Source organism: Pipistrellus kuhlii, unplaced genomic scaffold (genome assembly GCF_014108245.1).
Source record: "Pipistrellus kuhlii isolate mPipKuh1 unplaced genomic scaffold, mPipKuh1.p scaffold_m20_p_12, whole genome shotgun sequence".
Lineage (NCBI taxonomy): Eukaryota > Metazoa > Chordata > Mammalia > Chiroptera > Vespertilionidae > Pipistrellus > Pipistrellus kuhlii.
Window position 1 is genome coordinate 36,244,647 of NW_023425427.1, and position 17,748 is coordinate 36,262,394.

Here is a 17,748-nt window from a genome sequence, read left to right on the forward strand (position 1 = left end):
TAAAACTTCAGAAAATCCTGGGACTCATTCAGAGGGGCCAGCATATATATGATCCTTCCTTAAAACTGTCAGATGGCTCTCACTGCTCACAAGGATAAAGTCCCAATTCCCACCAGGCTATCCTAGATTTACTTCTAGCAATCCTATTCCCAAATACCTTCAACCCTGCACAATTCGTCATTCCCCAAACTTGTTATATATTTTCACTAAAGGCCCAGTGCACAGAATTCTTGCATGGGTAGGGTCCCTAGGCTTGGCAGGCGATCAGGACTAATCTGTGGGGTGATCAGGCCCCTGCTCAGACCTGCCTTGGCTGGCCTGGCGCTGCCCACCCACTGGCCCCACTCCCCGCTGCTGCTGCCACTGGTCGGTGGGGGCAGCTCCTGCACTGAACATCTTCCCTCTGGTAGTCAGTGCACGTCATAGCAACCGATCATTCTGCCAGTCATTCAGCTGGTCTATTTGCATATTATGATTTTATATAAATAGATGCTACTGTGACAAAATATTCAGTTCTTCCCCCTGTTGCACAATTAAGATTCTTAACTATTCATTTAGTCTAACAACAAATAATATGTAAGCACTAAGGATATAATGGTACAGAAAATAGAATTAGTCCATTCATTTGTCAGGCATTCAGAGAAGAAAAAGTTGCAGGGGAGAAATAGAAGAAAGAATAGTAATGTTATAACTGTCTTTCCATTTGTTTTAATTGAGTTTTTAATTTGTAAGCTGTGAAGTCCCCTATCTTATCCCTTTGCTTCTTTTAGTAGTCACAATTCTCGAAAGAAACAGAACCAAAATCCCAACAACATTTTCATGCTGACCTCCCTAAGAAGTTCCTAATGTATGCATGAATCAGTCTGTCAATCTTGCTGCAGCTAAGGAGGGGGAAAAACAACTTTATGGAGCAATGTATTTATTTTCTTTCTTAGGAGATTATTAAGTTGTCTAAGGGTTTTGTTCACTTATTTCAAGCCCAAAAGGGCTCACATAGACTTCCCACACTAAAAGAAATTTAATTTTAAATCTGGATTAATCGAAATAATAGAAAATGATTATTTAAAGTCCTATAAAATAAAAATATGGAAAAAATCATATTAATGCAAAACAAGAGGGATGCTGGAGACATAAGTGTGTATTTTTCTAAATCTCTCCTCCACACAGATGAAAAAAATAAATACTAAATAACAAAATATATCCTTTTTATAAGATCATATAAGACAGTTTCTTTAGGATGGGCATAAAGCTCAGTTTATCCATGGAGTCTATGAAGCAGCATAAGATAAGACTGCAAATATACACATCTGAATACACCTTGGTTTAGTTGAATAGTCCACCATCAGAAATGTATACACTGCCATCTAGTGGTTCTTTTAGGGGGAAAAAAACAAAACACATTTGTTTCCTTCACAATATTTCATCTAGATAGGCAATCTGGTATATATAAATAAGTCATTTTGTTTTGAAGGAAAATATGCTAAGAGCAATAAAACACACACCTTTCTATACAGTAGACCATAGTGGACAGATCATTAAATTAAAAGCCTGAGATCTGGGAAAAGAGTATTCCGGGAAACCAAGATGGCGGCATAGATAAACACCTAACTGCAGCCTCACACACAATTTCAAAAAATACAACTAAAATACAAAATGAACATTTCCCAGAACTGTAAGAAAGTCGACTGACTGGAAATTCTACCATGAGAAGGAAAGAGAAAACCAGAAGGAAAATCAGAGGAGCTGTAAAAGCCTAAGGTACGAGACATGCTGCGCGCGTGGAGATGGAGCCGGAGAGGAGGGGGAGGCTGAGTGCCTGGCTGCGTTCCCTAGCTGGAAGAAGATAAAAGCTCCGTACTGTGCTGAGCCCCAGTTTCAACAGCACTGAACCCCAGTTCTGGGCGAGACCCTGGTGACCCAGACACCTAAGGAGGGAGTCTGGGCTATAAAGCGAAACCTTAGGGGAGTGGTAAAAGGCAGTCCCAGAGGCATGCACATTGTGCGCAGAGGACGGACTGTTGACTCTGCTGCTAGATTGCCCTAGCGGGAAAGAGACAAAGGCTCCGGACTATGCTGAACCCCAGTTCCAACTGCACTGAACCCTAGTTCTAGGCCAGACCCTGGGGACCCAGGCTCATACAGAGGGAGCCTGGGCTGTAAGGCGGAAACTTAGGGAAGCGGTGAAAGGAAGTCCCGGATGTGCCCACACTGCACGCAGAGAACGGACAGGACAGTTGACTGTGCAGCTGCATTGCCCTAGCGGGAAAGAGACAAAACCTCCAGATTGCTCTGAACCCCACTTACAACCCCACTTCCAACTGAACTGAACCCCAGCTCCGGGCTCATTGGGGGAGAGCCTAGACTGTTTGGTAGCGGGTGAAACTCGAGGGCACCTTTCTCTCAGAGGTGCGTGCAGCGAATACCGAAGGACACTGAAGAACACTGAGACTCAGGAGCCTCATAGGGCGGGGCTGACGGAATCCAAGGCTGTAGGCTCCACCCTGAAACTCCACCCCATCCAAGCTGAACACAGAGACTTTTAAGGCTACCAACTCAGGGAAGCTGCGAAAATGCTGAGACAAGGAAACCTATCACAAACGAAAGAAATGGAGGACAAAAAGCAACTGGATATAGGTTCAAAACCACGCTTATAAGGTTTTTCAAGAATTTCCTAGAAAAGGCCGATAAAATAAATGAGACCTATGAGGATATGAAAAGGGATCAACTAGAAATAATAAGGGATCAACTAGAAATAATAAAGGATTAACAAGAAATAATAAGGGATCAACAAGAAATAAAGAATACATTGTCTGAAATAAAAAATATTATACAGAGTCCTAAAAACAGAATGGAAGATTGCAAGAATCAAGTCAAAGATTTGGGACATAAAGAGCCAGAAGACACTCCTCCACAGAAGCAAGAAGACAAGAGAATCCAGAAAGTTGAAGATAATGTAAGAAACCTCTGGAAAACTTCAAGCGAACCAACATCAGAATTATGGGGGTCTCAGAAGAAGAGAGAGAGCAAGATACCGAAAACATACTGGAAGAAATGGTGACAGAAAACTTCCCCCACCTGGTGAAAGAATTAGACTTACAAGTCCTGGAAGTGCACAGAACCCCAAACAAAAGGAATCCAAAGAGGACCACACCAAGACACATCATAATTAAATTCCCAAGAGCAAAAGACAAAGAGAATATTAAAAGCAGCAAGAGAAAAGCAGGTACGTAGTTACTTATAAAGGAGCACCCATATGATTGTCAGCTGATTTCTCAACAGAAACTATGCAGGCCTGGTGGGAATGGCAAAAAATATTCAAGGTGATGAATAGCAAGAACCTACAGCCAAAAATAATCTACCCAGCAAAGCTATCACTCAGAATCGAAGGCCAGATAAAGAGCTTGACTAATAAATAAATAAAAAAGCTAAAGGATTTCATCACTGCCAAACCAGAATTATATGAATTACTTAAGGGGGTTCTTTAGGAAGAGAAAGAAAATAAAGATAAAAATTATGAACAACAAATACGTAACTATCAACAAGTGAACCTAAAAACCAAGGGAATTTTAAAAAATCTGGTGAATATAATAGAATCAGAGGTATTGAAGGGGAGTGAACTGACGATTCTCAGGGAAAAGGAGAGTGGGGGGTGTGGGAAGAGACTGAACATAAACTGTGCACCTATGGATGAGGACAATGGGGGGGTGGGGAAAGGGCAGAGGGTGGGATGGGAACCTGGTGGAGGGGAACAATGGCGGGGGGGGAAAAATGAGGAACATTAGTAATAATATGAACAATAAAGATTTATTAAAAAATAAAATAAAATCCATAACCCTCATCTAATAATAAGGGGGGGGGGAATAAAAAATAAAAATAAAACTGATACTATCTTTGTCAAAAAAAATAATAATAAATTAAAAAATAAAATATGCTGCATATATGCTTTATGTTTCCAGGAGCACAATATAAAATGTATCTGTTACTATGGGTCACAGACAAAAAATGTTGGGAAGTCTCTAAGATTCCTTAGACTCTAAATTCCATGTTTCTATGAATTGTGGCCATGAGTCCTGACTCACAATTCTGATAAGGGTTTGAATTTGATTAATTTATATCTGATATTTGATAGACTGGTCTGCTGACCAGTGGGATGGCTTTGATTTTCTCTTACAGTAACTTAAAGACTCTAGTCCGGCCAACGTGGCTCAGTGATTGAGTGTGGACCTATGAACCTGGAGGTCATGGATCAATTCCCCATCAGGGTACATGCTCAGGTTGTAGGCTTAATACCTAGTGTGGGTATTAAGATTAAGATTGATATTTCTATCTCTCTGAAATCAATTTTTAAAAGATTCTTGACAAAAATATTTGCCTAGTTTTATTATGTGTTCTGTTTTATTTTCTTTCTCTAGAGACCTCTACCAATTTTTCTAATGCAATATTTCTCAAAATAATGGTCCAGGGATCAAATACCTTGAGAATGCTTGTTTAAAAATACAAATTTTTATTTCCCTATCCCACTGTTAGACCTACTGAATCAGAACCTTGAGGCAAGGAGTCCAGTAATTTGCACTACCCTCAATAAAACTAGGTGATTCCTATGTGCCTTAAGTTTGAGAAATACTAGTTTAATTTTCAATGACATTTCCAAGGAGAAAGTTCTTAGCAAATAATTTTGTTGATCCTTGTCCATCCTAACATTCTTTGTGCTATCTTATCCTTTTTTCCACTTACCTCTTCCTAAAGGAGTTAATCCTTGCTTATTTCCACCTCAAGAGAACAGATCTCTAATACCTACAGAGAATTAGGCCAATGGAAGCCCCAGAAATTTCCAGACATAAAATCTATAATATCTAACATACTATCTGAGACCAATTTGATTTTTAATGTATTAGACTATACTTAACAGATGTTAGACAAAATTTCTCATATGCACAGTTATGCTTGATACTTTTAAAAAACCAAATCCTTTTTCTTCAAAATTCCCAAATAAATACTTATGAATATTAGTGGTTACATACATCCTTACTATTCAAAGTATAATCCCTATACCATCAACATTAGCATTGCCTAGGAGATTATTAGAAATAGACTCTCAAAGCCTACCCTAGAATCTGAATCATCTGCATTTTAACAAAATTCCCCTAAGTTAACATATGGACACTACATTTTAAGAAGTGCTACATTATAAATATAATAGTTGGACCCCAAGGGGGTCCCAGATTGTGAGAGGGTATAAGCCAGGATGATAAATGGCTTTTGTTAAAGCCACCTAATCTATGGTATTTTGTTAAATCAGCCCAAACTAAAAAATGTAATGTTCTCTTTCTTTTCTAACACTCCTCCTGCCTGTGTTGGAAAGCTGAGAGCAACATACTGGAGAAAGGAAGTGGAGGAGAGGAAGAGGGAGAGAGATAATTTTTTAGATAGGATCACAAATCTCCATGTAGTTATTAAAGGTTCTGCACTAAATGAAGTGTTGCAGGTGGAGAGACTGAGGAATATCTGATATCAGCATGGAATCCTTGACACAAGAAAATGAGCAAATCAACTCCAGGAGAATCTGACACAGAAAAAGATAAAGGCCAGCATAAATTAGTAAGATATTAGAATAAGATTATAATGGCATTCCTATAATTGGCAATACCATTACCTAGAGTCAACAAAGCAGATATTATTTTGTCTGGATGTTCACATGTTACACAAACCCCATTATTTCTGTCATAATATTTTAGAAAAAGCTGAGTCTATTTGGGAGAGCTACCTAGACAGAAAGGGCACAATTTAAAGACTTAAGTCCTGGGGTGGGGGGGGGGGGGGGGGGAATGGCAGTGGAATAGACAGATGGGTCCCAAGCCTTGTCCTGGAGCAGAAAGAAAGAACAGCTGAGGGTCACACAGGGAGTATTTGTTGGTGAGTTAAGGGGCAGCTATCGATATATTCCAGGAGAAGGTGGGGTACTGCTGGATAGGGTTCCCCTGACTGGGCAGCCCCACTTCTCCTGGGTTCCCTTTCAGAGCAACTGGCTCAGACGTGGAGACCATGCCATCTTGAAGGGGAAAGTGAATCTTATCAGAAGCTTGAAAAGAAACAACTATGGTAACCACTGAACAGCTGCAAGCTCCAGAACACCAGTCCCTAATTGGCGCAAACATATGGATTCAGAGGAGTTCTACACTCCACCACGGAAAGGAGAGAGAGAACTACATAACCAGACATCCGGAGAAGAGAGAACATGGGGAGACAAAGAAACAGCCCGCATATGAAAGAAAAGCAGGCATCACCGAAAAGAAAGTAAACAAAATAAAGGCAAGCAACCTACCAGAAAAAGAATTCAGAGAAATGGTCATAAGGTGGCTGAAAAGAATAAAAGACAAATTCAACAATATGAATAAGAACGAAGATGAAATGAAAAATGACATCGCTGCTGTAAAGAACTCAATTGAAAGCATCAAGAGTAGACTAGAACAGTGTTTCCCAAAGTGTGGTACGCGTACCCCCAAAGGTACAGGAAGAGTTTGGTGGGGGTACGCATTGCACCGGAGTTTGGTGGGGATATGCACAGCACTGTGCTTAGCTGCACCTAATTCTACATTCTCATGAGTATGAGGGGTACTCAGTGTTACGAAAATTATAGAAGGGGTACACATATGTCAAAAGTTTGGGAAACACTGGACTAGAAGAAGCAGAGGACCGCATCAGTGAGCTAGAAGACAAGGTGGGGGGAAATACCCAATTAGAGCACTTCTAGAAAAACAAATAAAAAAGCAGGAGGAGCCAAAACCAGTTTGGCTCAATGGATAAAGAGTTGGCCCGCAGACTGAAAGGTCCCGAGTTCGATTCCAGTCAAGGGCATGCACCTTGGTTGCAGGATGTGCAAGAGGCAACTGATCAATGATTCTCTCTCATCGATGTTTCTAACTCTCTATCCCTCTCACTTCCTCTCTGTAAAAAAATCAATTAAAAAATCAATAAAAAATATTAAAAAAAAAAAAAAAAAAAAAAGCAGGAGGAAATCCTAAGGGAACTTTGGGACAACACAAAACAAAACAACATCCGCATAATAGCGGTACTAGAAACTGAGCAAGGAATAGAAAACCTGTTTGAAAACATAAGGACAGATGACTTCCCTGATATAGGGAAGAAAAAAACCCACACTAATCCAAGAAGCTCACAGAGTCCCAAACAAAATGAACCCCAAAAGACCGGTGCCAAGGCACATTATAATTAAATTGGCAAACACCAACAACAAAGTAAGAATCATTGATATTTCTATCTTCTACCTCTCTCTTCTTCTCTGAAGTCAATAAAAAAAATATTTTTTTAAAAATGGAGGGAAAAAAAGATTTAAAGTGGCAATACATATCTATCAGCAATTAAATCTAAATAGCAAACCAATAAGCATTACAGAAACAGACAAATAGGTATAGAAAACATTTTGACAGTTGCCAGATGGGAGGGAAGTTGGGGGGATGGGTGAAAAAGGTGATGGGATTAAGAAGTACAAATTGGTTGTTAAAGAATAGTCATGGGAATGTAAAGTACAGCATAGAGGACATAATTAATAATATTCTAATAACTATGTATGGTGTCAGATGGGCACAAGATTTATTGGGATGATCATTTAGTAAGTTATATACTAGTAATGTCCAATCAGGTTGTACACTGAAATCACTATAATAATGAAAGTCAATTATAATTGAAAAATAAAAAATTAATTTAGTTAGTTATTTAGAAAAGCAAGCAAGAATTTACTGACCACAACAAAAACACAATTACAACAGTGAAATACAAAGAAGGGCATAGAAGAAGCAACAGGAGAGTCTAGGCTGGGCTGCTTTGACTTTCTGAGAAGTCAGAAAAAAGAGTGCCTCAAAGACAGATTCAGGGGATTAACCTGGGATAAGATGCCACTGCCCATTGGTCCTTTGGTTGCAAGTCTTGTGGGGTTCCTTGGAGTTTAGGAGATATGGGCCTGTGGGGGAAGTAGAAGGGAAAGCTATGCTTCATGGATTTTAAATATAAAATATAAAATATAATAAGACTAGTGGCCCGGTGTATGACTTCATGTACTGCAGGGGTGGATCGCTCAGCCTGGCCAAGGTTAACTCATGGTTAACTGAGCCTCAGGCAGCCTTAAGCAGCTGGGCAACTGCCATCCAAGGCTTGCCTTCACCTCAGGCCAACCCTGGGTGGCTGGGTGGCTGAGGGCGGGTCCAGCCACATTGTGCACCTGCCATCTTCCTCTCCCCCTTCCTAACACCCTCCCACAACCACCACTGGCTGGGCTGAAAGGACTGTGGGACTCCAGCAGCAAGCACAAGGAGCAGCTGAACCCACCTGATGGGAGGTCCGCCCACATTATGCACCTTCCAAACCTTCTCCTCCTCCCAACCCTGGCTCAGGGCTGAAAGGACTGGGGACTCTGGCGGGGCTGAGGGGACTGGGTGCCACCATCTTGTGGCTATGGGCGGTGCCATCTTTTGTGATGGCGTGATGGTCAATGTGCATATTCCCTCTTTATTAGATAGGATACTTAACCATTTGTACACCATAAGCGTCTATAGTCACAAGGGGCAGATCTTTTATAATTAAATTCAAAATATCATATCAGTTAACTGATTAAAATCAAAAGTTGTTTTTTTTTTATAAAGTATGTAACAAAGTAATTTGATTTTTACTTCCCATCACCACCCATCCCCTGAGGTATTTATTGGTGAGATGTTGAACAGAATAGCAGCTGATGTCAGAAAAACACAAACAGGAAACCAAACAAGAGGTTTTCTTTCCCATGCCAGAAGACTTATGGTACTCCAAACAAAAAGGATGGATTTTATCTTATTGATCTTGGAGAAAGTCTTCTGGAATCTAGCTAAAAGTCCCTGAAGGCAAATGAAAATAATATGAATTTAACCATCTCTTTCTTTATCAGTAGGATGTGATGTGTGCCCTACCCTTACTTTAAGGACATTTTAAATGTTCAGTCCTGACAATTCTAAATGGTATTTCCATGTTTCCTGTTCATTACAGTTACTACTATACAAAATTGACCTTTTATACAGTTTTTCCAGGCACCAAGTGCAATATGGGATTTTATTAGTTATATATTAGACTTTGAAAAACCAACTCTGACTAGATCCTGAAACAATAGGATTAGACATTTCCATTATTGTTAGCTCAAGAAGAAGCCCAGCCAGCATGGCTCAGTGGCTGAGAGGCAACCTATGAACCAGGAGGTCATGGTTCAATTCCCAATCAGGGCTCATGCCCAAGTTGTGGGCTTGATCTCCAGTAGGAGACATGCAGGAGGCAGCAATCAATGATTCTCTCTCATCATTGATGTTTCTATCTTTGTCTCCCTCTCCCTTCCTCCCTGAAATTAATAAAAATATGTTTTTTTAAATGGTGACAGATGTTAACCAGATTTATTATGGTGATCATTTCATAATATATACAAATATACTGAATTATTTCACCTGAAATTAACATGTTATATGTCAATTATACCTATTGATACATTTAAATAAATAATTCCCAAAATAGGCAAAACTAAATAATGCATTATTTATAGATACATACATAGATGTTAAAAACTTACAAAGAAGAGAAGAAATGATCTCCCCAAAATTTAGAGTAGAAGTTAGCTGGGGGGGGGGGGGGGGGGGGGAGTGCGGAGGAGGCAGGGGAGAGTAGAAAGAGAAGGACATGAAGTGAATTTCAAAAACATGGGAATTATTTCTAACTTGAGTGGTGAGTTCCTAGTTATTTACATTTACAATTTTTAAAGGTACATATTTACTTTTGTACACATGATTTATTTCAGTTTTAAGAAAGGGGTAAACATGAGTTTTATTAAAAAAAAAAATTTAAAATTTTTTAAAAAACCTTAAGTAGCCCTGAGTTTATAGATTAATCTCCTAACTTTTTTACTTCACAACTATGTGACCTCAGACAAGTTATTCTCTATGCATCTTGGTTTCCTAATCTTCAAAAATGGGGAAGTTGGATCTCACAGAGGGTAACAGTATTTCTAATACCTACCTTTCAGGAATATTATTAGGGTTAAATAAAATAAAATGTGAAAGCACTAGAACAATTCGTGGCACATGATAAGCAATCAATAAACATTAGACATTTCCATTATTTTATTATAGAAGATATTAAATAAATGCTAATTTCCTTGTCTTTTCATTCAGAAAGGAAAGAGAAACTCCACAGTCCATTCTGAATTCCAATAGAAGAATCAAGCAGTCATTACTGTTTGTAGTTTGCTGCATTACTACAGTGTTTCTTCAATTCTAAAATCCTTATTATGTGAAATGTTAATGCTTCTAAAATTAGGATTACATCTTAAAATCAATGTGCAATTTGGTATAAGTTTTCTTCCTAGAAATCTTTTATTAAAAAGATATCTTACAATTGATTGTGTCTCAGAATTGAGAAAATGAAATAATTGTTCTGTCACTATAGCAGGCATGACAGTTTTAAACAAGAATAGCTATGCAGCCGAAATCAGTTTGGCTCAGTGGATGCGGACTGAAGGGTCCCAGGTTCAATCCCAGTCAGGGGCATGTACGTTGGTTGTGGCCACATCCCCACTGGGAGGTGTGCGGGAGGCAACTGATCGATGTTTCTAACTCTCTATCCCTCTCCCTTCCTCTTTGTAACAAATCAATAAAATATATATTTTTAAAAACAAATAAAAAAGAATAGCTATGCAACCAGAGAGTTCAGGCCTCAGGTTTTTTTGTGTTACAGCAAAATACCACAATTGTCATAACCTTGAAAAAAACATGAATTTTCTATTAGTAGTCTAATTTTCCCCAGACCTCTGCTGAGTTAAACTTCTTTGGTCCCCACATTTTGCTGGTTCTAAACCTTCAGTGTCAAGCTTCAGGATTTAACACTCCACCTTCAAGTCTCCCCAGTTACTTCTGGGAGTCCTCTATGCTCAGGCCAGCCCTTCCATGTGCTTCTGCTCTACATTATGCCCAGTCACTTGAGGGAGGGTGTATCTACCACTACTCAAAATCTAAACTTGTTCCGGATAAATTTTCCTGCTAAATTTTTCTGCTTCGTTAAAGGTCAAGTAATGTGGGTCCCCTGCAGACATGTTAGCAACAGTCTAGTCTTTGTTGAAATTGCATGTAATTCAGGAAGTGTCAGAGAGGAGCGTGATAGTGAAAAGCAAGTACAATCTTGTCTTTTTTTAAATCCCCTGCTCCCTTTTAAGGCACCCTCTGAATTTCTAGATACTGACTAGAGAAATAAGCTAAGCCCTACGTTCCTTGACAGGACACAGATGACCTACATCCATCAGCACATAACTGATCAAGTCTTTTCTGGCTCCTGTACCAGCTTTGTCTACTTTCTACTCTTAGATGATTCCCCACTATTACCACTAGGACTTATATTCCAACAGGCTATCCTCCAAAATGTAAAAAGATCAAGACTTCTAGGAAGTTCTCCCCCATTTTCCTCATCCAAATGAAAAAAGAAAGTAAGAACAACTTCCATTGTGAAATTTCCCCTAAAGTTTGTCCATATTTTCCTAAATAGAGCCCAGGGGCTTTAATATGTAGTTCAGGGGCTTCCTTGTACTTCATCTTCAGTTTTAAGAGCAGTTTCTAATTCAGTCTGAGAGAATTTATGCAAGCATCAAAAGAAAAGTCCATTCTTCTAGAACAAAACACAGTATTTAAGGAGCCCTTACAACCTTTTGCAGGCATTTATATATACAGCCCATCATGTTTACAACAAGAAGAATCTTCATTTTTAATCTAGGGAAGTCGACATCTTTTGATAATTTTCCTTTCCCTCCTCTCCATGTCTTCTTCTCCTTGTCATTCCTCTTCTTCTACCTCTGAGGATCTGTACACACAAAATTACAAACCCCTTCATCCTGTACGTAGCAACTCATTTAAATGAACACTTGGAGGCAGGAAGACACTAATTCTTCAGATTTAACCAGATTTTGAACTTAAATTGATTCCCCTGGGGACTCCTACCACAATTATATATACCACCAAAAAGAGTGAATAGCATTATTAAGCTCCAATTTAATATTCTGATAGTATGTTTGAGCTTCAGAGAGAAAAATCCTATTCTATAATATACCTAATCGTTAAAAAAAAAAAAAAAAAAAAAAAAAAACGCTAATTGGTCCATATAGGAGGAATGCTGCAGGGAAATGTCATCCTGGTCCTAAACAAAGATCAACTTAATTACTGAAATATGAGGATTGCTAGCAATAATACAATATATAATACATAATCTTCAAAAAACAATGAATTTTCTATTAGTATCTATAAACTGCTACAAATATTCCAGTTCATGCTGAAGTATATCAATAGGAGGTGACTCACTGCATATATTTTTTTAAAATATATTTTATTGATTTTGTACAGAGAGGAAGGGAGAGAGATAGAGAGTTAGAAACATCGATGAGAGAGAGTCATCGATCAGCTGCCTCTTGCACACCCCGCACTGGGGATATGCCCGCAACCAAGGTACATGCCCTTGACCGGAATCGAACCCAGGACCTTTCAATCTCCAAGCTGACGCTCTATCCATTGAGCCAAACCGGTCTCAGCTGTATATATTTTTTGATGGAGCTGGGCTATGATATGAGATTGTAGTGAAAATAAAAATCAAATAAAATATTCTGACTTTCTACAAGAAAAGCCCAACTACCAATTTTATTCTCCTACTCTTAAAACATTCTAACTGGATTAGAGTTTCAACTATATTACTTGTTTTCAGACTCAATTAAATATTTAAACTTTTTTCCTCCTATTCAGCTAAAATGAACAAAATGTTTATGGTAATAGTTCTATAACAACAGAGCTAAAGCCCTAGAGAACTCACTGTAGTTCAATCTAGCAGGGCAAATTACTGGACTGCAGAGTAAATTGTCAATTCTTTTTTTTCAAATTTTTTTTATTAAATTATTATCTGTGTACACATACCATTGCCCACCCCACCCCACCCCATACATGCCTTCCATCCCCAGAGTTTTGTGTCCATTGGTTGTACTTACATGCTTTTTTTTTTTTTTTTTTTTTTTTTTTACTTATTTTAGAGAAAGGAATGGGGAGAAGGAGAAAGAGAGAGGACGGAGGGAGAGAGAGGAAGGAAAAGAGAGAAAAAAACATGGATTTGTTTTCCATTCATTGGTTGATTCTTGAATGTGTCCTGATTGAGTATCAAACCCACAACCTTGGCATAGCAGGTTAACACTCTAACTAACTGAGCTACCTGGCCAGAGCTGTGAGTTCTTTAGAAGCAGCTGGAATCACTAATGTGGGTTATTTTATAAATCGATGTAATCAGGAAGCACCATATTGATCTTTTATAACAAAAGATGTCAAATGTTTAAACCTGTTGGCACTGGTACACATTCCTATTCATTTCTAGATCTTATATCACTTACTACAATCTCACTTCTTTCTTCCCCAAACAACCCAGGCCTAATGAAGGGTATGGCTTTGTGTTTTGTTTTGTTTTTTTTATTCAAGTTTCAATAACTTATTTATAAAACATATCATAGAGGCTTCTAAAAATTAATATTAAAAAAATCATTTTGTTGTATCAATTTACCTTTATGTTTTAAAAAGGTTGGCAAGAATCTATCAACCTTACTAGAGAAATAATTCAAAATTCACTTTTTACTAAAAATGGGTCAATAATATTTTCCTTGGAAACAAAAGATAGAAAACCATTGTAGAATTAAAAACAATTCTCAAGCTCTTTTTTCAAAGGTTGCTGAATCAATTTTCTTGACTGTTTTTAGTGCCAAAATAGCAGCACAAAGCTTCCCACTTCAGATGACTAATTTTATGAGCCTTTCAATGTAATATAGATTATTTCATTATCTAGAGATGTGAAATTCTAAAACCATGGGGCAATGGTTTGATAATTTACTATTTAATAAACTAAAAAAGTAGTTTATTCATCCTTTCTCCCATTTTTGAGAGGAGAGAGGCAACTTAATTTTTCGGTGGCCTTGTTTTGACAAAAATTAAAAAAAGTTTATTTAAGTAATTGGTTAAAATAACTATACATTAAATGAAATTTTATTTGATAGGTCTATGTTTTAAAAATATAACTGTTCTTTTTTATGTGGTTACTAGTGGCCCAGTGCATGAAATTTGTGCACATTAAAAGGGGGACCTAGCCAAAACTGGTTTGGCTCATTAGATAGAGTGTCAGCCTTCAAACTGAAAGGTCCATGTTTGATTCTGGTCAAGGGCACGTACCTTGATTGTAGGCACATCCCCAGGAGGCAGCTGATTGATGTTTCTCTTTCATCGATGTTTCTAACTCTCTATCCCTCTCCCTTCTTCTTTGTAAAAAAATCAATGAAATATATATTTTTTAAAAATAAAAATAAAAGGAGGACCCAGAATCAAGTTCCCACCCACCCATATGGGCCTCAAAATTGTGTGAGATCCAGACCCGACTTCCCCCACCCCAATTGGCCTAGATCCAGACCCAGCCACTCCCACCCTTGTCAAGCCCTGCCAGGCAGGGGCATAGACTCAGGTCCTCTGACCCAGCGCCAGGATGGGGGCACAGCCTGAGTTCCCCCAACCCAGCACTGGGGGTGCACCTTGAGGTCCCCTGTCAAGCCCCATAGGGGAGGGGGAGGGTGTAGGCTCAGGTCCCTGCTGATTGCTCATTAGGCTCCTTAAGGAAACTTGGTCTCAGCTGTGGGTGCAGCCATCTTTGTGAGGGAATCATGGTCAATTAGCATAGTCACTCTTTATTAGATAGGATATACAAGCCTAATAAAATGGATTGCTCCATTGTGTTACTTATTTGTCCAGGTCTACTCAGGATTGTAGATGGGAAGCCCCTTTCCGTAGGCTATATTTTGATTTGGCATCTGAAAGCAAAGTTGCTGAGAAGAGGTCAGGTTAATTTTGCTATGTGGGAAATCATTACCTACAAAAATCAAAGTTTAACAAAAGATTTCATACCCTGAATTGAAAGATGAGGAAGCATAGAAACAAGAAATTTAGACAGTGAGGTTGATGGCTAAAATAATTCAGAGAAGGATAGTCAAGTGCAAGTTTAAATCTGGTGATTTAGAATCTCAACTTTGAATAGACAATGTATGTTCCATGTAATTTAGTTTAATCCAGGAAGTTCTTTACCCTTCATCCTCATGAAAAAGGAGTTCTGGTTCAGAAGTCAGAACATTCCTGTAACCACTCATGTGTCTGCAGGCAATGGAGGAAGAGCCCACTCTCTGGAACAAAATAGTTTTTAGATAGCCCTGGCTGCCCTTTTCAGGCCTCTATTCACATAGTCAAATCCCTTCGTGTTTCCAAGTCCAATGTTTTCATTGTTTCAAGAACAATTTGCACTTTTTAATCTAGAAAGGGACAATCAGGACAAGACACTAAACACTATTCAATTATGTGAAAGAATTGTTAAATATAAACCCAAAGAAGGGCTGGAGTTGGTTAGATGCTTTATTATAGGTACATAGGCATGACTATAGCAAATTGCTGCAATTTGTTGAGAATCATATCATGTTCCATAAAATAATGTTTGCAAGATCTACCACAGTATCTAACAAAATCACTTAAATCTAAGACTTGCTCAAAGCCACTCCTTGGGAATCAATAGCCAGCTATGGGATACTTGAGCACCTGCCCTCACTGGATTGAAGTCCTGATTTTTCCTCTGTATAAATTAGCTCTGAAATTAGACATAGGGGAATATGGTGGGTTGACATCCTGACAGACCTTATCCAATTATTTCTACTTTACTGTGCAGACCACCTTCCTCAACTGATAACCAGTCTGTGGGCAAATGCTTTGAGAAATATGAGTGAACGCTTCAAAAAGAAAGAAGATGCAACTGCAATATTAAAAACCCATGCACTATCCATTTGCATATGTCTTATTCCTTCTCTTCTAAATTCTTATTGTACAATGGTATGTAGTTATTTATTAAGTTTAAGTTTGACTCAACTATTATAGATTTACTCCTTCTCCCCTCCAAAACAATAGACAATTGTGACTGATCAGCCTCACATTCTGAATTCTGCTATCAAGCCTCTGACACTGTTGATACTTCATGCCATGGAAGCATGTTAGTCACTACTGGGCTCAAGAGTTCTGAGGAAACTTCAGATCCACTTTATAAGTGGTGTTAGAAGTTTCTCAGGGTCACCTGGGGAACCTGCAAGGGGAAAATAGGTAAGATATGAGGCCAGGAGTGACTCCCTGCCCCATTTGGGGACAGTTTTTATTTATTTATTGGGATTTTTCATAAATTTCTGTCAGTACAAAGAGTTCAATTGATTTTCAAAGGTTTGAAATGGCTGGTGTGGTACATAAGGGGACTCAGACTTGGTTAGAAGGCCAGAACCTGCCACTTACTGTGGCAGGAGGGAAAGCACCTAACCTCTCCAATAATAATCTCTGCACTGCCTATCTCACGGGCTCGCCCTTTATGTCGAAACCACTACGAGTGTGGGAGGCATAAAGGGCTGCGCCTGGGTTCCACTGCAGTTTTCTCCAGCCGGAAGTCCCGTCTCCATGACCCTCCTTACTACCTCCTCACCCTTCACCCGTCACCCGGAAGTGGACCCCGTGGGTCTGGCCGTCCAATCTGCACTCTAGGTCTTCCATGCGCGGGTGGTGGCATCCATTCCACCCACCAAGATATGGATCCCTCCGGCCTAGAGTCACACCCTCCCCCACAAGAGTCCGACCGCGCAGACCTAGATTTCTACCCTCCTAGCCATGAGTTCAACTCTCTCTACCTAGAATTGGACTTGGACTCTGTTAATGAAGATCTTTCTCAACCCATGACAGGCGCCATGACAGAGACCTCTGCAGGTGCAAATGAACCCCATTCATCTACCAAACCAGAGGATCTCACAGAGGCTGAGCAAAAGAAGCTCAAGTCCGAACTCGCTAAATTGGAAGCTGAAATTGTAACCCTACGCCATGCGCTGGCAGACAAAGAAAGACACTGCGTGGAGCTCAAGAGGAAGCTGGGCCTCACAGCCTTGGTGGGGCTGAAGCAGAATCTGTCCAAGAGCTGGCACGAGGTTCAGTTCTCCAACGCCTACATGAAACAAAAGACGTCAGCTGCACTGTCCACCATGGGCTCGGCCATCTGCAAGAAGCTTGGAGACATGAAGAAGTCAGCCACATTCAGATCCTTTGAAGGTCTGGTGGGGACAATCAAGTCCAGAGTTTCAGGTAGCAGAGAGCTTGACAATGACTTCCTTCCTTCTTCATCGGGGTATGAAGATGATTCACCCCCAATTACAGGGAGTGAGAATGATCCAGTTCCAGGGAGTGGAGATGATCTGGTTACAGAAACTGGGAATGACCTGCTTCCCTTTCTGGAGCAGGAATGAGCCCTTTATAACTTGCCTGACCACCTAACCAATGCAAGAACTCCCTTCCCTCATCACAATTGCAACTCTGCCCATCAAAAACAAGCACCTAACCACAGTGGTAAAGTTAACTCAGGAAAAGGACAGAGTCCGATTTTGAGAAAAGTAATGTCCATTTTACACAGGTATTTGCTGCTGTTGAGATAGAAAAATCTAACGTTTTGTACCTGGTTATTTTACACTAAAGTGTGTAGATCAAATGCATCACTATACTAGCCTTCTTGTGGTTGTATTTAAATGGACAAGACAATGGCTCCAGAAGGGTCTAAGGCCAAAGGCCAAACTCTTTTTTTGAAAACTAGTCTCATCAGAAGGCAAAGTAG

The 17,748-nt window shown here is 39.4% G+C and overlaps 1 protein-coding gene across 1 annotated transcript; it reads left to right on the forward strand.

The window, feature by feature from the left end:
• Window positions 1–16,597: 16,597 nt before the first annotated feature.
• Window positions 16,598–17,386, forward strand: TPD52L3 (TPD52 like 3). Its single transcript, XM_036434284.2, has one exon. The coding sequence runs from the start codon at window positions 16,682–16,684 to the stop codon at window positions 17,384–17,386; it is 705 nt and encodes a 234-aa protein (XP_036290177.1). The 5' UTR covers window positions 16,598–16,681.
• The last annotated feature ends 362 nt before the right edge of the window (window positions 17,387–17,748 follow it).

Bases quoted from the DNA above. Each gene is read 5' to 3' on its own strand.
- TPD52L3 (XM_036434284.2), top strand. From the start codon at position 16,682: ATGGATCCCTCCGGCCTAGAGTCACACCCTCCCCCACAAGAGTCCGAC.